General features: G+C 36.9%; 1 protein-coding gene across 1 annotated transcript in view; it reads left to right on the forward strand.

The window, feature by feature from the left end:
- Positions 1 to 221: 221 nt before the first annotated feature.
- The window catches only part of ACTR3 (actin related protein 3), a 31,940-nt gene continuing 11,521 nt past the window's right edge, over positions 222 to 20,640 (forward strand). The window contains exons 1-4 of the mRNA XM_039328215.1: positions 222 to 409; positions 13,134 to 13,189; positions 16,953 to 17,077; positions 17,461 to 17,571. Of these exons, the coding sequence (XP_039184149.1) occupies positions 366 to 409; positions 13,134 to 13,189; positions 16,953 to 17,077; positions 17,461 to 17,571 (336 nt within the window). The 5' untranslated portion in view covers positions 222 to 365. The remainder of the gene's footprint in view (positions 410 to 13,133; positions 13,190 to 16,952; positions 17,078 to 17,460; positions 17,572 to 20,640) is intronic.

Consider the following 20,640-nt stretch of genomic DNA (forward strand, 5'->3'; position numbering starts at 1 on the left):
GACAGCAGCGCCCGCCGGCGTCTCTTTTGCGCCCCTGAACAGTGCGCTTCTCTGAAGGCCTCGGTTTGACGCGCCCGCCCGCTCTTCCTCTTTCCGCGGCGCCCCTCCCTTGCCCGCGTTCAGGGAGGGAGGGAGGGAGCGAGCGAGCGACGGAAGAGGCGGCCATCTTGGGCTCCCTCGCCGGCGCTGTGCGTGTGCGAGCGTGGGGGGGGGAGGGAGGCAGGCTAAGGCTGGGGCGAGGGAGTGACTCGCTCCTTTGCGGAAGTGGTGCCTTCACTCCCCCAGAGTGGAAAGAGGAGAGAGAGAGAGAGAGGCCCGCGGGGTCGTCGGCACCTTTCCTCAGCGGCGTCTCAAACCCGTGGAGGATGGCAGGGCGGCTCCCGGCCTGCGTGGTGGACTGTGGCACCGGGTGAGCCGAGAGAGAGAGAGCGAGAGAAGGATGAATGGGCGACGGGGTGCGCGGCGGCGGCGGCGGCTGACAGTTGGCTTCCAGCGCCGGAGAGGGCGGAGAAGGGAAGCGGCCGGGCTGCCGTTGCCTTTCATTGGGGCGCGTGGACGGGGATTCGCCCCTGGAGCGAGAAGGGGCTCCTCTTGTGTCTCTTCTTCCCCAGTGCAGGGCATGGCAGGGTTTCCTGCCCCTCACCTAGCCACCCACCCCCTTTATTGGCAAGTGTGTGTGTGGGGAAGAGTATTGCCAACTCCCGGGCCGGCCGGCCGGCTGGCTTCTTCCCAGGCAGCCGCTCGCCCGGCAGTTCTTTCTCTGCCTTTCGGCATCGGCCGTCAAAAGCGAGGGTTTCGTGGGCAGAAGGGCGAGTCACGCCCTAAACTGCCCGGGTTCAAACCGTCTCCTCCCCGTTTTCAATACCGCGGGAGGCTTCGGCCTTTGCAGAAGGAAGGCTTCATTGTCTCCTCCTGTTAAAGTTACGGAGGTTTGCCTGCGGTCTTATTCATTGTGTGCTTGCGAAGATGACAGAGCACCTTCCGCGGCTGGGAAGGAGACCCTTGGCCCGCTGAGTCTAGCGTTCCCGATATCCTTGGGTTTGGGGTGTTTATTTTTCGTCCTGGGGGAAGAGGGTTGCAGGAGATTGGATGTGGATTTTTCTTGATGCACATTGGTCCAGGCATTTTCCTGCATTGCTGTTAGGATGCAATTTTGGAAAAGAACCTCTGCAGCCTTAATTTCATTTACGAAAATTGCCATCTCGGGGGTGAAAAATCAGCACCATCCTTTCTCGGGTCAAACTGGCCTGTGTATAATTTTCAACTGAGTTCAGTTTAGTGGGACGAGGGAGCCTTCAGATTGGTGGCTTCCTTTTGCAGTGCCATGATTTGTCCATATGTGCCATTTATTCAGCATTACTTCTCTCTGTGTGGGTGGAAAAAAAAAGTCTGCCCTCTCTAATGAGCAAGCGCAGAGGAACTTCCTTAGTTTTGTCAAAGGCGCTTCCTCCTTTCAGGCTTTTATACCTTATAAGGCAGTTTTCAGTGTCAAACCTAAACCAAATCCTTTTGAGAAACCACTTTTCTTATTTTGTAATTACTAATTAATGTGGAGAAAAGGCGCTCAACATTGCTATTTTGTAATATGTTCCATATAGAAAAGAACTTCAGTGACATTTCTCTCCATGAAGAGCAGGCATGGAGCATAGCACTGGAGGTATATCTAGGAAGCAAGGAATTCGTGGTACATAGGTGCTTTATGTCCTTCATTACAGTTTCTTAAGGAACTGGATTGAGGCGAATTCATTTTGTGCTTTCGCTTTACTTCATGCTAATAAAGATGTGTTTCACAGAAAATTGTGCATGCAAGTTGGTCTTTGCAGCAGTAGCTCAATATAATTGCAAGTAAAACACTTCTAAGTAATCATTCATCAGCCTTAGTTTTCTGCTTTAAAATGGTTAGCTACATTTCAAAAATATTTTGAGAAATATGCCATCAAACAATGTTCTGTGGAAATCTTGGCCTTACCTTTCCATTTGAAAAACAAACCAAAACCTAAACGTATCTACATAAGAAATATGTGATAGTACACTTAAATGGACACAGAATATACACTGCAGTAAATTACAACTTATACTAGTTGCTTTTCTGCTGCCTATAGTAACTTATAAGCTATGTGTACATATGTAGAAATTACAGTACTGTACAGTGTTTAGTGCAATACACTAATTAAGAACATCATGTACTTTTCATACGAAGCTCTTTTTGTTTATCTGTGAGAGGCTAATTGTACTAAGTAATCTCTGGTGACATGTTTCATTAAATGTAAATTTGCGCATAAATGAAAATGATAGAAAATACTCAAAAGAGAGAAAAGGATTTAATTTTAGATTTTGCAAAGGGGGCTATCAGTGAATGCACAGTCATTGGTGTGCAGAGCGCAGCATCTTTTAATTAGTAACTATGATTACACAATTACTAAATTGAAATGTGTCAGTGGCCCTGAAAAATCTGGACTCTAGGATCACAAGCTGTAAAACATTAGATCTGAACATTAGAGAATTAGAATTGCAGTATATTTTAAGGATGTATGTCTTTTATAATCTGTTTTAGTATCCCTGTATAGAGACACCCTTTCAATTTATTTGAGGAGATGACTATCCCAATTCTATATGTAGAAATGTAAATTTGTGCAAGTTTCCACTGTATTCTGCTAATCTTACATATTGGTCTCAAAATATAAGAGAAGATTGGAATGCTAAAGGCTTAACCTTTAGCATTTAGCCTGTTATGCTAATATAATATGCAATATTAAAATGTTTTAAAATTGCTTTAGAAAATTTGCCGTATATATTTATACCTTAGTAACTTTGTTATAAGTATAAAGATTTAAATTACTAGTTTCCACTGTTGGTGAAAATATTTCATTATAGTATTGTACACTTTTTGCAAATGTGTTATTACATTAATGATTGCTGTGGTCCACAGTTAAAAGTACAAAGAAAAATACAGATAGTTCTCAACTTACAACCACAGTTGATCCCAAAATTTATATTGCTAAGTGAGAAATTCATTAAGGGAGTTTTGCCCCATTTTACAACTTTTCTCACCATATTTGTTGAGTGAATCACTGTAGTTCTTAAATTAGTAACAAGGTTGTTAGGTGAATCTGTTTTCCCCATTGACTTTCCGTGTCAGAAGGTCGCAAAAAGGGATCACATGACTCTGGGACACTGCAACCATCATAAATATGAATCAGTTGTCAAGCATCTGAATGTAAATCACATGACCATAGGAATGCTGCAATGGTCATATGTGTGAAAAATAGTCATAAGTCACTTTTTCAGTGCTGTTATAACTTTGAACTGTCACGAAATGAACTGTTGTAAGTTTAGGTCTACCTATAGTGGCTTCCAGGGCACTTATATTTTGCAGCATTCACGTTATGTCCAAGCGGTGTATTGGAGAACAGCAAAACTAAAATATTTCCTATTGCATCAGGAATATATTGAAGTTCCTGAATTAAGTCCATGTGAAGCTTCTTCTAGAATAGAAGTATTAAAATATGACACAGTGTCTGTTGAAGTAAAAAGTTAGTATGTGATTGGCTTGACATGTTGGTACAGCTTAATTCAGACATATTAAATCAGGTTTACTATATGAGTTTAAGTATGGACTAGATATTAATCTGGTCTGCTTTAATTTGGAAGCCTGCATTGATCAGGGGATCAATGACATAAAAGTCTGCCTCCAATTCTGGGACTGATGACATAAAAATCTGCCTCAACTTCTGGGATTGCAAAATGCTGTTTGTTTTTGTTGAATATTTGTGAATGATTTCAGTATGTACCAGAATGTGCTTATTGAATTACTTTAGAGAAAACTAATATTTCTGAATTTACCATATTTTTTTAAATGTGTAACCTTTTGCATCAAGATATTAGGATGTTTAAGTGAATGTTTATTATGGGTTGTTGATTAATATTTTGACTTACTTTTCAGATGAAACATCCTGTGTGATATATTACAAAATGTGGTTAAGACTGTAGTTGCATTAAATGAGAAAACATGTTACATGTGCATTTATCAATACATTTTATAAGAATTGTGCGCTTGGGTCCCTATGCACAATTTTCACTAATTTTAGTGCTTTTTAAATATATATGATCAAGCTCAGAATTGTTATCCATGATAAAAATAATCGCTGCACCAGAAATGGAATCTGTAAAAACATGAATCAAAAGTCTTATAAGTTTGTATCTTTAGTAGGCCAAGGTGCACAAATGATGTTGCAATGTATGCTAAAGACTATACTCCAGAAGTAGAAAGGGCAGGACCTCAGTGTGGTAAGTGGTACTTCAGGGTTTTCAGTAAATAAAATAGTGCATAAAGCTTCTTTATAAATTCATCACTAAGGGCACACTTTTTGCATTCCTGCTTTAGGCCTCAGAACTTTTTTAATGGCCCATGTAAATATTCTACTCATAAAGTTACAAACATAGTCCCAATAGATAATATGAAATGGTTAAAATAAGATTGAAAGAAAAGATATTGAGTGGTTATTATTTGGGCTTGCTAATAAAACTAATTTCTTCCCAACAGTCTCTACACATAATCAAAATCTGCCTCTGGTTTAGGATATTGTACACAGAAAGGAAGGAGGACAGAAGACATGAAAGTTAATTGTGTGTCTGGAAATCCAGTCATATAATATCTTATGTAGAGCAGTGTGCCAATTGCTAGTCAGAAATAGTTTTCCCAATGTTGCTTACTAAGAACTAGTATGAGTTGTTATGCCTGAACCATTATAACTTTTAACAGTTACTACAAAAAAAAGTGCTTTATTTTAGGAATAGACACTCAGAACTTGATAACATAAACTGTATAGGTCTCCTACTAAATTGCATTTTCTGAACATTACAGAATGAATAATCTCATGTTGAAAATAGGAAATGCACTGAGAGACTGTGAACTAGTCACTCCACATCTAGCCTACCTCGGCATGGTTATAGGGAAAAATAAAGAGCATGTGTTTCTATGCTGCACTGAGTGTTTGGAAGAAGTTGGGGTATAAACGTAACAAACTTATATCCTCTCTTTTATGCAGTATAATAAATTCTTTGTTTAGCAGTCCCCCTCCCGTTTAGTGGATGTTAAGTGGATGTAATAGATTATATTTATGTACAGGGATTCCCCCAAAATATCAGCGAAGTTTCAAAGTTGTCTTGAGTTGAAGAAGGCACTTAAACATATATTAATTTTATATACTAATAGAAGATAATGTTACATAATTTGTGGTTATTTAATTTGTGTATATTACACATATTTTATATATTGTTATACATATACCCTAATGCTATCAAGTTGACATGTTTTAAGAATTTGTAAAGTCAATAAATGTTTAATATTATAAAAGAAAAAAATATAGCCAATTAATGATAGTGTGTAGTATTTGCAGTATTTTAATGATAGCAATTCAGTGCTCTAAGTACATAATAGAACAATTTTCACATATATCCTGTTTTTCTAAGATTTGTTATTTTCCTCATTTTTATCAGATAGCAGTGTTACAAAGCACAGTAGACTATAATCCAGTATCTCTAGATATATTTAAAAGGGACATCCTTGGTGGAGGTTCAAAAAACTCAAGATTGTGGCCCCTGCAGATGTCTCTGATGTTGGAACTATTGCTACATTTATTTCTTTACATCTCACCTTTATTATTTCTATAAATAAGACAATAAGACAATACTTAATGCTGCTTCCTCCTCCTATTTTCCCCACAACAACAACCTTGTGAGGTGGGTTTGGCTGAGAAAGAGTGACTGGCCCAAAGTCACCCAGCTGGTTTTTCACTCTAAGGCTGGACTGAAACTCTCATGATTTCTAGCCTGGTGTCTTAAACCATGTTGAAGTCAGCGGCATTCCCAGTGCATCTGAAAGCAAACTGGGAAGATCCATAAATATAAATAGCAATGACTTTAACGATCTTTTAAAGATTTTGTTTGCTTAGTAGATATAGTAATTTTATCGGTTATATCCTGTTTATCAGGTCAACCTGCAGTAAAGGATAATTTATTTTATTAACATTATTTAAAGTAATCAAACAATGGCTTCCTTAATGAGGAGAAATGAAACTACTTAAGAATTGTGCACAACATTTGAAATAGATTCCTTGCCATGCATTTTGAATTATTAAAGCAGCTATATTTTCAGGCTTGCTGGGGACAAACCTGTGTTTCTGTGCATCCATGCACTTGGAATCAACTAGGAGTACATTTTGAAGCAGCTAAAGCTTTTTAAACAATTTATATGTCCATATTACTTATCAACAAATAATACTTGCCAATATTCCCCAACATTGATTTGTTGTGTAGAATTCCTTAATTGTTCTAAAAACTGACAATTAGAATACATAGTGCAGTATATAGAGTCAAGTAAAACTTATTACAGGATGAATATCTATAATAAAAATTGTTCAGTAAATGAAGCATTCTGCAGGCTTCATTTGTGAGCTTACATGACTTTTTCAGCAGTAAAATAATCTATGTGATTTCAGATCTGATACAATGATACTTGGTAGACTTCTCTATCTGTATCCCCACTGCTTTATGTGAACCTTTTCTTATTTGCTAGCTGGGGATGTGAAAGTTGTAATCCTGCAGCAAGTTGGGAAGAGGTGAATATGTGTCAGGATGGACAAAATCATTCAGATGAAACCCACACCTATGGAAGTGAATAAGGCTGTTGCTTCTTATCACTTGAATTATTGTTACTTTACAATTGTCTCATTATAGTACTTACATATTTCAGTTTGTGATAGATTCATATGGGGAAGGAGTTTAGCATGCACATTATCTGCTTTCTTTCTCAGTTACTAATTCCAATGAAAATATATTTTGGAAGCTTTTTAAAAATTATAATACTTCTCCCCCCTCCCCCCAATTTCTCCTGCTGCTTCAGTGTCAGCCTGAGTCTACATTCAAAGCAATTGAGCTAACTGATTTGAAAGGCCCTATGCTAGGACTACCAGATCTGGACTCTAAAAATCCAGGAAATCAACTAAATGCCACCGCAGATGTGGCAATGCTCCCATTTGCTAATAACAATCAGTGACACCCATTGATAATTTATTGCTTTAGTTATTTGTCTTGAGTGTTTATTGGCCCCCACAAACATACATACACTGGACCATAAGCTTATGTGTAAATATTATTTGAAAAGACTAATATTTGTTGCAACAGTAATTATTGGACTGAGGAAGCCAGTCTGTGGTTTGTCTGCATAGTGTTGCCCCTATTTCCTCTTCTTTATAAATTAACAAAGGGTTATTTGTCTGCAACCTTGAAGTATCAGTTTCTTCCTCCAACTTCACAGATTTCAAACAGCAGTTATAGAGTTATAGTTCCTTATTTTAAATCATCATTAGTTTAAGTACTTCATTAACTAAGAAGAAACCTGCAGACCAGTATGCACAATCACAGCCAACGATTACTTGAAAAGGTATTTTGCTGAATGTTCTAAAGGAAAACCTACTTTTTAATAAGTGAAATAGATTTTTCTTGTATTGTTTATATGAATCTCACATTTACCTAAATTTTCAACTAATTGAGTTATATCACCTTGTCCTATATATGAATAACTTCAGAGCAGGTATTTGTTAATTACTGTTTAATAATACCTGAACACTTGAATTCTAAACATGTTATTTCTTCAGTAATGTTCTTAGCCGTAATTTGCCTTAATTTTTTATTAACTAGCTATATTGGAGAATGTTAATGTATTTATTATGTTACATACCACACTATCTTATAACTCCAGTTTATGATACTAAACCATTAATAGTATGAGTAAAAATTATAGTTAAAAAGTAAAAGTTAATAGCTATATACCAGTATTATCACTGGTGCCAACCCAAGAATCAACTTAACTTTTAAAAGCCCAGTGGAGAGTGTCTTAAAAAACTTTTAAAAGGGTGTGCACCAATTAGACCTCTGTGGAAATGAGGCAATTTCCTAAGGTGTCCACCACAGAGAAAAACCTTTTCTAGGCCTCTTCAATTAGCACCTCTAGCATCTGGGAAATGCCCAATATTCCCTGTTGGAATGAGCACACTGGACAGGTTGGTTCTATTTGGAGAACTTGTTCCCGCAGGTGTAGGGCTTTTAAGGTTAATAACCATACTTTGAATTGCAACTGAAGCTAGTGCTATTCTGCCATATCAGTGTTACGTGCTTGCAGGTGTTCTCATCTGCTAATATGTGGATAGCTTCATCTGTACCAATTGCAGGTTCCAAATAGTTGCAATAGTGTGTTGTAGTGATGCTAGGAGTATGAATAAGCATCATCAGAGGCTGTTGCAGGTATATAGATTTAAAACTGGTAAACCAGACACAGTTAGTTTGTTGATTAACAATCATGGTATTGATCATTGATATCAAATGACTTAGTGGCTAGGAAAACAAGTTTAAAACATCCACAATAGGAATAAAATCAGCATTAAAAATGGTGATGAATTCCGACACTTGCTTTCTAGATCCATGCCTCTGCTGGCTAACTAAAGCTGCTTGGTGGTGATGGGAGGTCAAGGGAGTGGGTTCTAACAGCGGTGAATCCCTCCTTGGGTGAGGAGGTTGTTCTTCCACCTTTTGAAGAGGTACTGGTTTACCCTCTCCTCAAGAAATCATAACTGGACCTTGCCACACTGGGCAATTTTTAGTGCTGTGTAACCTCCTTTCTGGAGAAGATAATCGAGAAGGTAGTTACAGAGCAACCTCAGGGGACCCAGGATAAAATGGATTATTTGGACCCTTTCAGTCAGGATTCAGACCTGAGTATGGAACAGCAATGGCCTTGGTTCATTTTCAGTGACCTCTTGCAAGGACAGGATGGGGACCTGCATCCATCCTTGCCCTCCTTGATCTTTTGATGGCCCTAGGTACCATTGGTCATTATGTCCCTCTGGATTGGCTCAGAGGGTTGGGGTAGTGGCACAGTGTTGTACTGGTTCACTTCCTTCCTCCAGAGTGAATTCCAGTTGGTGGTAATTAGGGAAGGGATGCCTCACCCTTGGCCCTAGTATGTGGGGTACTGATTTTGCTGTCTAGGTGGCATGGGCAGTTATATGTACAGCTAGAATGACACATTACATCTTCACTCTGAGCTGCATTATTTGCTAATTTGTTTCCAGGTTTTTTATTTTTAAAGTCTTTTATTATTGGGGTTGGGTTATTTGAGGGACAATCTTTTCCCAGTTACTTCGGTTCATTCCATCCTTAAATAAATCCTTAAATATATTTCATTCAGTGTATCCTTTTTATTTGAAAAAACAAAACAAAAACCTAGATCTAGGTATTGCTGAGTATCATTTCTCCTATTCTATTTGTCCATTATTTTGCTGCACAATATAACTTGATAGCCATCTTATTCTGAATGAGAAATTACCGTTTAAAATGAACTTTAAATCTTTGAACAATAAAGTAGTAAAAGAGCAAACAGCTAGGCTTGGTATTAGGTGTCCTCAGTGTCTGCCAACAACTATGTTTATTTTCATGATTCATTCTACATTTTTGCTAGAGTAGCTATGAATATTTTTAGATATGCTGAACTGTGCAAAGTATAGGCTTTACTGGAAATATATATAACATTTTTCTTCTAATCCTTAAAATATTTTGCAGAGGATAATTTCCTTCACAAGATACTAAATTCTATATGGTGAATATTATTATGTTTTAGTTCTTCAAATTTATCATTTCTGGGTGTTGGAGTATTGCTTGACTTATGTTCTTTTATTGGAACTTCTTTTGCACTAACAGTCTGATCTTGAGTATCTTTCTTTAAAGTAACTCCTGATTAGTTTAGTAGTAGTATGGTATCGTGCAAATGAGCAAGTGTAGAACTTTAAATAGAGATGAAACCGAAACCTGGTTATTTGGTTTCTAGGATGTCAGCTTCTCGATCAGTATTTTAAAATAAGCTTTAAAATAAAAAAACATAAGCAGGGATCCTGACAAGCACTAAGAGTGCTCATAGTTACCATAGAAACATATTGCCTGTTTCTCTTATATATAGTTCACAAATCAGCTTTTTAGATAGGGATGTAATAGTATTGTACTTGCATAGCATCATTACTTGAATGACTAAATGCTACATGAAATACAAATAATAACCCTAACCCTCTTTTATGATTGATCTTTAAAAATGTCAGGTACAGGAAAAAGAGGAGGAGGCAAATTATTCAGATCCAATATACATACACTTCATTGAATGCCAGATGGTGAGAGCAAATTGGATTCTGAAAAATAACAAATAAAAAAAGGCATTTCAAAAATCTCCCATGAAAATTTCCTGCTTTTAATTAGGGAGTATGGCACATATGAGAACCAAAAGCAATCAATGGTGCAGCCATTGCAATGGGAAAAGATGTGATATTTACAGAGAAAGGTGAAAGTTGATGCAGAGAACAAAGACAGGACAAATGAACTGTTGAATACATTATATGGATGGGCAACAAAGTTGGAATGAGAGATAGATTTGGAGGTTGAACAGTACTAAATGTGACAATCCATGTAGTGGCTAAGTATAGTAAGATACATTGCTTATGGATTCATGTTGAGAATTTTTGGCTTTATAACATATAATGTTAAATCTTAAGCAGTTCTGGACACAATTATTTAAATTTTCAACCTCTCAAAGCAAAATATGGTATTTGTTTATTATATCCTACCTTTTCTTTGAGAATTCAAGGCACAAAGATAGGGAGGTTCTCATTTTATCACTACATCAAGAACCCTGTGAGGAAAGTTGTGTTAAGCAATTGACCCATTTTCATTTCACAAACTTCCTAGTTGAATGGAAAGTTTCACTCAAATGACATTTAATAACGACATAGAAAATTATGAGGCTATAACTGAAATACTTAATTTCAGTAATGGAATAATGATTCTTCTATTTCTTAGGGGGTAAGATATTTTTCTTTCTCTTAACAGCTGATAATGTGAGGGTAGAAATATAAAACCAGGCAGGTCTTGAGACACATTTATTTATTTATTTGCAGGACTTATTTATGAACACAGCTGGGACCCCAATTTCCGTCACTTTGAGATGTGGTAGTTGAGCAAGTCACACATAATTTTATGACCTTTTTGCTCTGGTTAAGTGATTCATACGATTTTTAAGTGAATTTGGCTTCACCCATTGACTTCATTAGTTGGAAGCCCCTGGGAAGGTCAGAAATGGTGATTGTGTGACACCCCCCACCGGGTGCTAAAATAAAAAATGGTGATCATGTGACCCCGGGGACACTCCAACAGTCCTAATGCAAGGATCGATTATAAGTCAGGTTTTTTTTAGCACTGTTGTAATTTTGAATGATCCCTTAAAAAAACTACCTGTATGGGGTTGCCTATTTCACATGATGACTCACAACAATCCATAAGACAGTAGTTTTAATTACAGTTAGTCCTCAACTTATAACAGTTCATTTAGTGACATTCAAAGTTACAACAGCACTGAAAAAAATGACTTATGACTGTTTTTTACACTTAACGACCATTACAGCATCCCCATGGCCACATGATCAAAATTCAGATACTTGGCAACTGGTTCATATTTATGACAGCTGCAATGTCCCAAGGTCATGTGATCAGCTTTCGCAACCTCCTGACAAGCAAAATCAATGGGAAATCCATATTCACTTAACAACCATGTTACTAACTTAAATGCAATGATTCACTTAACAGCTGTGGCAAGAAAAGTTGTAAAATGTGGCAAACTCGCTTAACAAATGTTTCACTTAGCAACATAATTTTTGGGATCAGTTGTGATCATAACTTGAGGACTACCTCTATATAGCTCATCCGACGAGTCTGTTCTAAATGGAAAGGCTTCTTTTTTTAACTTGAATGTTCAATTGCTGTGAAGCTTTAAATATTGCTGGGTGGATGTGCCTTATTACTTCAGAATCAAGGAGTTCTTTAACAGCTACAGCCAATGTCAATGCCATAAGGTAGCTTAGCAACCATAGCTATCCTGGTTCCCTAATTCTAATCATTAAGGTATACAACAGCAAAATAGCTCCAATGATTGTATATAGTCAGAACTGTGGGAATATATAAATGTTCCCTTATTGGAACAGATATAGCCTACTTTTTTTAAATTGCATCTTAGAGGGTGGATAAATCCACAGCAACTCTAATAGTGAAGGCAGAACTGGGTATATCCTCTATAGAAAGTCATTTAGCAATTAAAATAATCAACTATTGATTGGCAATCTTATTTGTGAACCCAGATAGATGGATTATCCATTATTGCTCTGTTTCAGAGAGCACTTAACATGTTTCCTTGGACCTGGGCTGCCCAATTTTCAAATATCATTTCACAATATAGATTCTCTGACCAATTCCCAGTCCTATTAGATCTCAAGTCCAAGAAAAGTTTCAAAGAAAGGGTCTTGGATGTTGCTGCCCAAGATATCTGTCACAAATTAGCCTCCCAGAGAGAAAAGTATTAACAACTTTTTAGACCAGCTTTCACTAGAGCACATTTTAACCATTAGACTCTATGATAAGATAGGGAAGGTTCCACAGAGTTCTGATTAAAGAAAGACTGCATAAGTGCTGCGCTAGCTATTAAGACATATCTTGCTTGAATGCAAACTGTATTCACTCAAGAAAACTGAAAATGTATTGCAGGAAACAAACCTGCATATCCCCAGCAAGACAGCATTTTTTATAGCAAAGACCCTTTGGAAGAGAATAGACTATTTAGAAGAGATTGGGATTGATTGGAAGGTTGACAGTTTATTATGAATATGCCCTACTATTTTCTCTGTATTGTTTTTATAGGTTTTTTTTTTGTTATGGTCGGATAACTAATCAGTACAAAGTATTGTATTAATTCTGTATCTGTGTTCAGTATTTCTTAGGATTGTCATTTGGAATAAAAATATTACCTTGTGCTGCCTGACTTCACAATTCTTATGGGCCTTGTTCTGACAGATATACAGTTGGCATCAGCACTACCTTTTCAGTACAGTCCTGAAAGATTTAGGCTAATGACTCTTAGTGAGGAGACTGTGTTTTTGATTAATATTTTTATACATCAGTATTTGTTCATGTGACTTTGATTTGTAAATACTGCAATTTTGCTGATCATTTTTGAAGTAGCTTGTTTATGTTGCTTTGTCTTACAGGTATACCAAACTGGGATATGCTGGCAATACAGAGCCACAGTTCATCATTCCTTCATGTAAGTGTTTTGGGGTATACTGCTATGGTTTCTAAGGATGTAACTACTTCATTGCTTAATTTAGCTCACAGTTTGAAGAATATTCATACTTTTGAAATCCCACTTAAATGAGGTCCCGTTTATGATAGATTTATTTTTGAAACCACTTTAAATGTGTTTTCATATTACTAGGTACTGTACTCTTAGAAATTACAGTAATGTATGAATTTATAAGGAGGCAGTTGTATTTTGCCAATGAATCTTTTAATCACTGTATTATTTGGCTAATGGAGAAACCTTAAAAATATGTAACAGCATTAGTATCGAGATCATTAGGGCCATTTTTTGCTGTTTTATCAAACTATGTCTTTTAGCTAAAGTTATTTCAGAATAACTTTAGCTAAAAGACATAGTTTGATAAAACAGCAATAGGATATAGAACCAAATTAACTATCTGTTGGAAATTTTTATCCTTTTTGGTAGTTTGGCACTGACTGAATGATTAGTGGAGTCTTACTGGAGCAGGACAATTCATTTCACTTGACAAATAGAAACAGGTGCGATTAGAACAAAAGATGATTAAATGAGAAAGTTTTATCAATTGTCAGGAGAACTGCAATTTTGGTTCTTATACTGATCCAGGATTTTATCATCCCCCCCCCTTTTTTTTTGGTGCTTGGCTATTCTGGATTAGTAACAGCATTATTCTACCATGGAAACCAGCTGGTATTAAATTGCTGGTTTGATTTGCCTTGTATGACTCTCTTCCCTTATCTGCATAGCAGTTTATCTTTGGAAGCCTTTCCTGGTTCTTCCTTTCTAAATGCAGTGTGAAATTTGGATGTATTCTGGGGAGAACTGTTACAAAACATTAACAATAAATATTCTGGAGGTACTCTCTCTTTTCTTTCTCTCCAGGGAAGAAGAGATTATACCCTTGTTGCACTACTATTCTAAAGAGGTCTGATATCGATGAAATTAAATGTGGGGGGTTTTTTTTGGACCTTGAAGACAAATTCAGGAATAATTATGCTAATTTCCATTGCTTATTTCATTCTCTCATTCAGAACACAAGTACAGGTAGTCCTTGACTCACCATAGTTCATTTACAGACTGTTCAAAGTTACAATGGCACTAAAAAATGACCATTTTTCAGACTTAGGATTGTTGCAGCATTCCTATGGTCACGTGATTTACATTCAGATGCTTGACATTTGACTCACATTTATGACAATTGCAGTGTCCCATAGTCATGCGATACCCTTTTGTGACCTTCTGACAAGTAAAGTCAATGGGGAAAGCCAGATTCACTTAAAACCATATAGTGATTCACTTAACAAATGTAGTGAGAAAAGTCGTAAAATGGGGCAGAACTTGTTTAACAAATTTCTTAGTTAACAACATAAATGTTGGGCTCAATTGTGGTCGTAAGTTGAGGACTAGCTGTACTTAACATCTTGCTCCTTCAGCATTCTCAGATTGTCAGTGAAAATGATAACTTCTTTCCATGCTCCTGTTTTAAATGCCTCATGTGGAATTCCTTTCTTTAATTTTCCCTATAAATACACTACTAATATATTACTATGAACTTAAAGAGATACCATTCTATGTAGTTTTTAATAACAGTTTAATTTAACTGAGCCCTGATTATTAAACATGTCAAAATAAATTCTAAAAATAAAGTGAAGAACATATGTATAGGAGGAGGGGCTATGTCATGTCGTAGTTAGAAGGATAAATAGTATTCTCCTTGATAGTGAGTTGAAGTAATTAAATGCTGAAAGAAATCAGAATGTGGCCATTGGTGAACCAGATAGAGGAAACAGTATGCTATAGTAAAAGATACAGGGGCTCAAAAGGTTAAGTTGAATGTAGACCATCCCAAAATAAATCAGAAAACAAAATAAAAGAAAAACAAAGTGAGAATTGAACAGGATCATTGCTACTATAAACTGCAGGATGTTTGAAAATGAGAACTGGGATGTATGAGTAATGAGTGCCTGGTTGAACCCCTTAGTTCAGGAGTGTCAAACTGCCAGCCTGTGTGCCAGTTTCATCATACCGAAGCCGCGCCCACCCCATTGCTAGCAATGCAAAAAGAGTCACGATACATCACGACACGTCACATGATGTGGCGAGTTTGACACCGTGCCTTAGTTCTTATAGTATGTTAGATTTATTTTATTTTATTTTATTATTTTATTTAAACATTTATGTAGCCACCCATATTACATCAAACTCTGAAATGATGAAAAAGCATATTTGGCCTAAAAATGTCATTCTTGTTATGGGTAAGGATTACTTGCAATATTTTGTGGCAGATTCTACAGTGTCTAGAAAGCCATTTATTGTGATACTTTAATTTGGATACTTGTAGTGGTCAGAGGGTTTTATTCCGTGGCCCTTCTGTCTCCATGACTCATTGTAACATTTTATTAACCATATCATTTTTCATAAGTGTCTTAAATAATGCCTTTCATAAATGGCACAGCAAGTGGCAAGCTCAAATCCACTTTTACTCATTTTATTAAATCTAAACATGTTTGGACTAAGTTGATATTTGAAGGAGAAGGACCCTTGAAATCCCATAACTGGGGTGTTGGGAAAAATACACTGGAAAAAGGCAGTAACAAGTCACTTCCATATTGCCTGTGAGTCAGTATGAATATCTTTCTGCAATCATCAGATAAAACTACATTTGGAAGATGTTTTACTTTTTTCCTTACAAAAGGATTTATATTTTACTGCAGAAAAAACACATTCGTTAACAAGAAATTTAAAAGTTTCTAGAATATTTTTGTTATGGCCTGTTTTCTTAGCTATTCTCATATTTTCGATATTTTTCCTTAGTATATGACATTTCAGTACTGAAAATGCTAATTTATTCACCATGCTGAGCATTTATAGATTGTGAAATCATCAGTAATATATGTACTCTTTTGTTTAGTTTACTTATTTTAATAAACTTCTTTTACATTTTTACTAATTATCTTTAAGAGGTTGGGGTAATGATTAAAAGTGCTTAAAATATCATATTTGTTTCAGAGCGTTTAAAAATTATTATGCAGCATAATCCAAGGCAGTCATTTTATATTTCAGGAATAATTTCTGTCTTTAAACACCATGGTAACCTTTTTTTTTAAATTATCCAGATATAATTTTCAGTTCATAGTGTCAGATGCATTGCTTTTTTCAGTGCTATTTTCTTTTTAATATTTTAACTAGCCAAAGGTCTTGCATATTTAGCAGCCAGATTTTATATTTTATATATGATAGCTTGTTATTTCTGTAATCCAGAATAAGAAAGTATACAAATAGACAAGTGTCATTAGTAGTGCACTTCAGAAATAAAATCTGATATTTCAGCATTGGTTAAGAACCAAGTGTTGTGATCATTTGATTATTTCTATTTTATTATTATTACTTATATTATTTCTAGTCTATTCTCTTTCTACTGCAGAATATTATTTATTGTTTACATCTTTTCACGAAGAGTGTTAATACTCTGGGTTAAAGATGAAAGTTTTGTCTGGTTATAGTGATCAATTGATTACATTCCATCAGGTTGTCAATCCTCAGTGATCTCTTTGGTAAAAATTTTGATTTATAATTGTGCATTATTACGCATATTTAGAATGTAAAGTAAAGTTTTCTAGAAAACTGAATAAATATATCATAATGTCAATAATGTCATTCAGAGTAATCTTTGTAAAAGAATAAATATTTTAGTGAAAATTTAGGGTATAATTCTATCTGTAATTTGCCCATTTTTCTTATAATAAAGGTATTGCCATTAAGGAATCGGCCAAAGTTGTTGATCAGGCACAAAGAAGGGTTATGAAAGGAGTGGATGACTTAGACTTCTTTATTGGGGATGAAGCAATAGAAAAGCCCACATATGCAACAAAGGTATTTAAAATAAAAAGTCACATTTTTTCCTCTTTCTTATGGAAAGAAAGAAAGACTTGTCTAACTTTCAGGGATAAGTAGCAATTTGAATTTAATTTTCCTTATACAAATTAATGTTTTATGTACTGTGAACAGCAATATGTTAATATTTCAGATTAAGATAAAGTTTTAAAATGCTTACCAGTATATTTTAAAACAAGTTATGATAATTGAGTTAATTTAAAAGGATCAGTATCATATAAAAATATAAACTGTTTACTAAACAGTGTATAAATAAGCCAGAGCATAGTTAAAGCCTTCTTCTATATTTATTCATATCTATGTGATTCTACCATAAATTTTAATTTAGTATTTTTTTTAAACAATGTGCACATTTTGAACAGTGGCCCATTCGCCATGGCATAGTTGAAGATTGGGACTTGATGGAGAGATTTATGGAACAAGTTATCTTTAAATATTTAAGGGCAGAACCTGAAGACCATTATTTTCTTTTGGTGAGTATAAAATCTGATCTGAAATATTGGCCACTCAGGATTCTGATTACTCAAAGTAGAACAAATCCTTCAATTTGTAAAAACAAATGTAATATATAATTGATCAAAAGCTGAAATGTGATATATAGTACAGCACAAAAATATGATATATAATACAAAATTACATTGTAATAAAAATTAAATGCGGTATAGCAAAATAAAACAAGGTGGTTGTCTAGCTTACCGCTTAAGCCCTGCTGACGCAATGGCTAGAATGCAATATTGCAGGCAAACTCTGCCCACAGCCTGGAGTTCAATCCTCATTGGGCTCAAGGTTGACTCAGCATTCCATCCTTCCAAAATTGGTAAAATGAAGACCCAGATTGTTGGGCAATATGCTGACATTTTAAACTGCCCAAAGAATGCTGAAAAGCACTATGGGGTGATATATAAGTCTAAATGCTATTGCTATAACACTGAGAACACATAAAAAACAAGCCCATAAAACAGATACCAGGGGAATAATTCTTTGGGGAAAATAATTATCTGGGGAAACTGTTTCTGAAGGTATCTATTACTAAGACATTTATAATCACAAAAAGAGTTTAACAAACAAACCCAATTCAGGGAGCTTCCCTTTGATGAATCTATTGAAGCAGAAGTTTGGTAGGTAATTTGTCAAGGATGGATTCCTTTTTTAATCAGAGAATTTGGATTCTTTCCATTTAGAAGGGAGTTGAACTCAGTAGCCCAATTGTTCCCTTCCATATCTATAATTATAGCAATTATTGTGACAATAAAGTACTCCTCTAAAATGCTTCTGCATTTTATAGCTTTAAAATCTTGAAATAATATTTGTAGTCTCTGAAGCCAGATGAGAGAAGGAAGTTAAAGCTTACCTATCTAATGGCTGTAAGGTTATAATAAAATACATAATTGCAATATATGAAAGAATATGTAAAATTGCTGACCTCATTTAGCTCACTAGAGAATTCTTCAGGAGCGATCTTGATTTTTAAGACAAAATGTTCATGAAATTATGTAAGATTATGTATTTTGAAATATACATGAAATTATGTACAGGTAGTCCTCAAGTTACAATGTAATGGAGCCTGCCCATTCCATTCGTAACTCAAGGACTTGTAGGAGTGAAACTCGTACTTTGAACACAATTGCTCCCTGCTTTCACCCATACATTTGCTAATTGAATGCGTGGCTCGTTAAGTGCACATGAGGTATCTCAGGATAGGGAGCCTAGTGATGGAATAGATCACCTGCTTCAGACCACCCAAGGCCTCCCCCAACCCCTTGAGATATCTCATTCTTCCTCCCGTGGGAGTCCCCACAATTGCTCCCCCCCCAATCTTGCCACATCGGGTCACTTACCTTGTGAAGATCTGTCTGCTCTCCAGCCTTTCTGTTTCTTTGCCTGTTCCCAGCAAGTGAGGAGACGAGGTTGAGCACGCCCTGATCAGCTTCTCTGCCTGCCACATCTGGAGTGGTGGGTAGCCTTGGTGAGTCTCCCTCAAAGGCTTCCAGGCTCAGTGCAAAAAAGCATTTGCATGCTGAAGGGAGGTTTGGGGCAGTGAAATCACGTTGCTTTAATCCTCCCATTGGTGCGCAAACACTTTTCACGCAGAGACTGGAAGCTTCTGCATGCCCTGATCTCGCAGGAAGTCAGGCACCCATTCTTTTCAAAAGCAGATGGGTGCCTGAAGTCGCATGAGATCATGGTCGCAGAAGCTTTTGGCCTCCGGCCTAAAAGTGTTTATGTGCCTATGGAGTGCTGATTCAAAGTGCCCCACAGGGTTTGAGAAGGCCTTTGCTCCCAAGAAAGGAGCCCCTGGAGGGAGCGTGCATCACTCCGGTCTTCCAGTCCTGGCAGCAAAGGCCTTGTCAAGGCCTCTGCTGGTGAAAATGGAGCCCCGGGTTGATGCGTGCGTTGCTCCTGGCCTCCATTTTCTCCTGTGGAGGCCTTCAGAAAAGTCCTCTGCCGCTGAGAACGGAATTCTGGGTTGACACACTCGTCACCCCCCAGCCTCCATTTTTGCCAGCAGAGGACTTTCCTGAAGACCTCTGCCGCTGACAACATCGCCCCGGGTTGACGAGCGTATTCCCTTGGCCTCCATTTTCACCAGCAGAGGCCTTTCCTGAGGACCTCTGCCGGCAAAAATGGAGGCTTGGGGCAACATGCATGTCAATCTGGGGCTCTATTCTCAGCAGCAGAGGCTTTTTGCAAAGATGGAAGGCGTTAATGTTTCAGACCTTCCCTCTATTTGCAAAGCCTTTTGCCACAGATCTCGTCCAGGCCTCCGTTTGCAAAGAATAGAGGCCTAAAATAGTGTGAGGTCACGCGAGATGAGTAGCGTGTGATCTCACGCTACTGATCTTGTGTGATCTTACGATACTTTAGGCCTCCATTCTCTGCAAACGCACCGAAGGCTTGAAGCAGCAAAACAGGCCAAGAAAGCAAAGGCTCTCTAGATCTTTCCAAGGTGAGTATCCACAGGCCTAGTCCCTATGGAGACCCGGCGAGGGGGAGGGAATAGCCAGGGTGAAAGTTGCAGGGCCTCTGCAGTCATTTGTAAGGATGAACGACTGCCATGGTGTTGCAACATTCATAATTTTCGGGCACTCGGGGACTCTTATTGCGTAACTTATCTTGCTATTAAATCTTTTCCTCACTCATTGACATTAACATAGTTTCCAATTTGTATATAGAGTTCCTTAACAGAGTTAAGAGAGTTAACAGAATTAACAGAGTTGGCAGAGTTCCTCTGTTGTTTGAGAAGATAATGTCTGGGAATAATGGGACAACAATGTTCTGTATTTGCAGGCACTACTTTCTTTTTGTGATGGAAAAGTAAGCATACTTAGGAAGTTAAAAAAAAGGTCTCAACTCAGTTCAAGCAAAATACAGTAGAGAGAGAACTTACAGTTCTTTTGGTAATAAATCAGTTCATTCTGTGGTGTTGGATATATTAGATCCTGTAAAACTATCAAAATGAGTAAAGTGAAGTTAATTATTCAACTAAAAATATAACATGGCCTACAGAAAGTAGATTCGATTGAGCTGGATAGTTGTTTTTT

Source organism: Crotalus tigris, unplaced genomic scaffold (assembly GCF_016545835.1).
Source record: "Crotalus tigris isolate CLP2741 ecotype Arizona unplaced genomic scaffold, ASM1654583v1 scf7180000024374.3283719, whole genome shotgun sequence".
Lineage (NCBI taxonomy): Eukaryota > Metazoa > Chordata > Lepidosauria > Squamata > Viperidae > Crotalus > Crotalus tigris.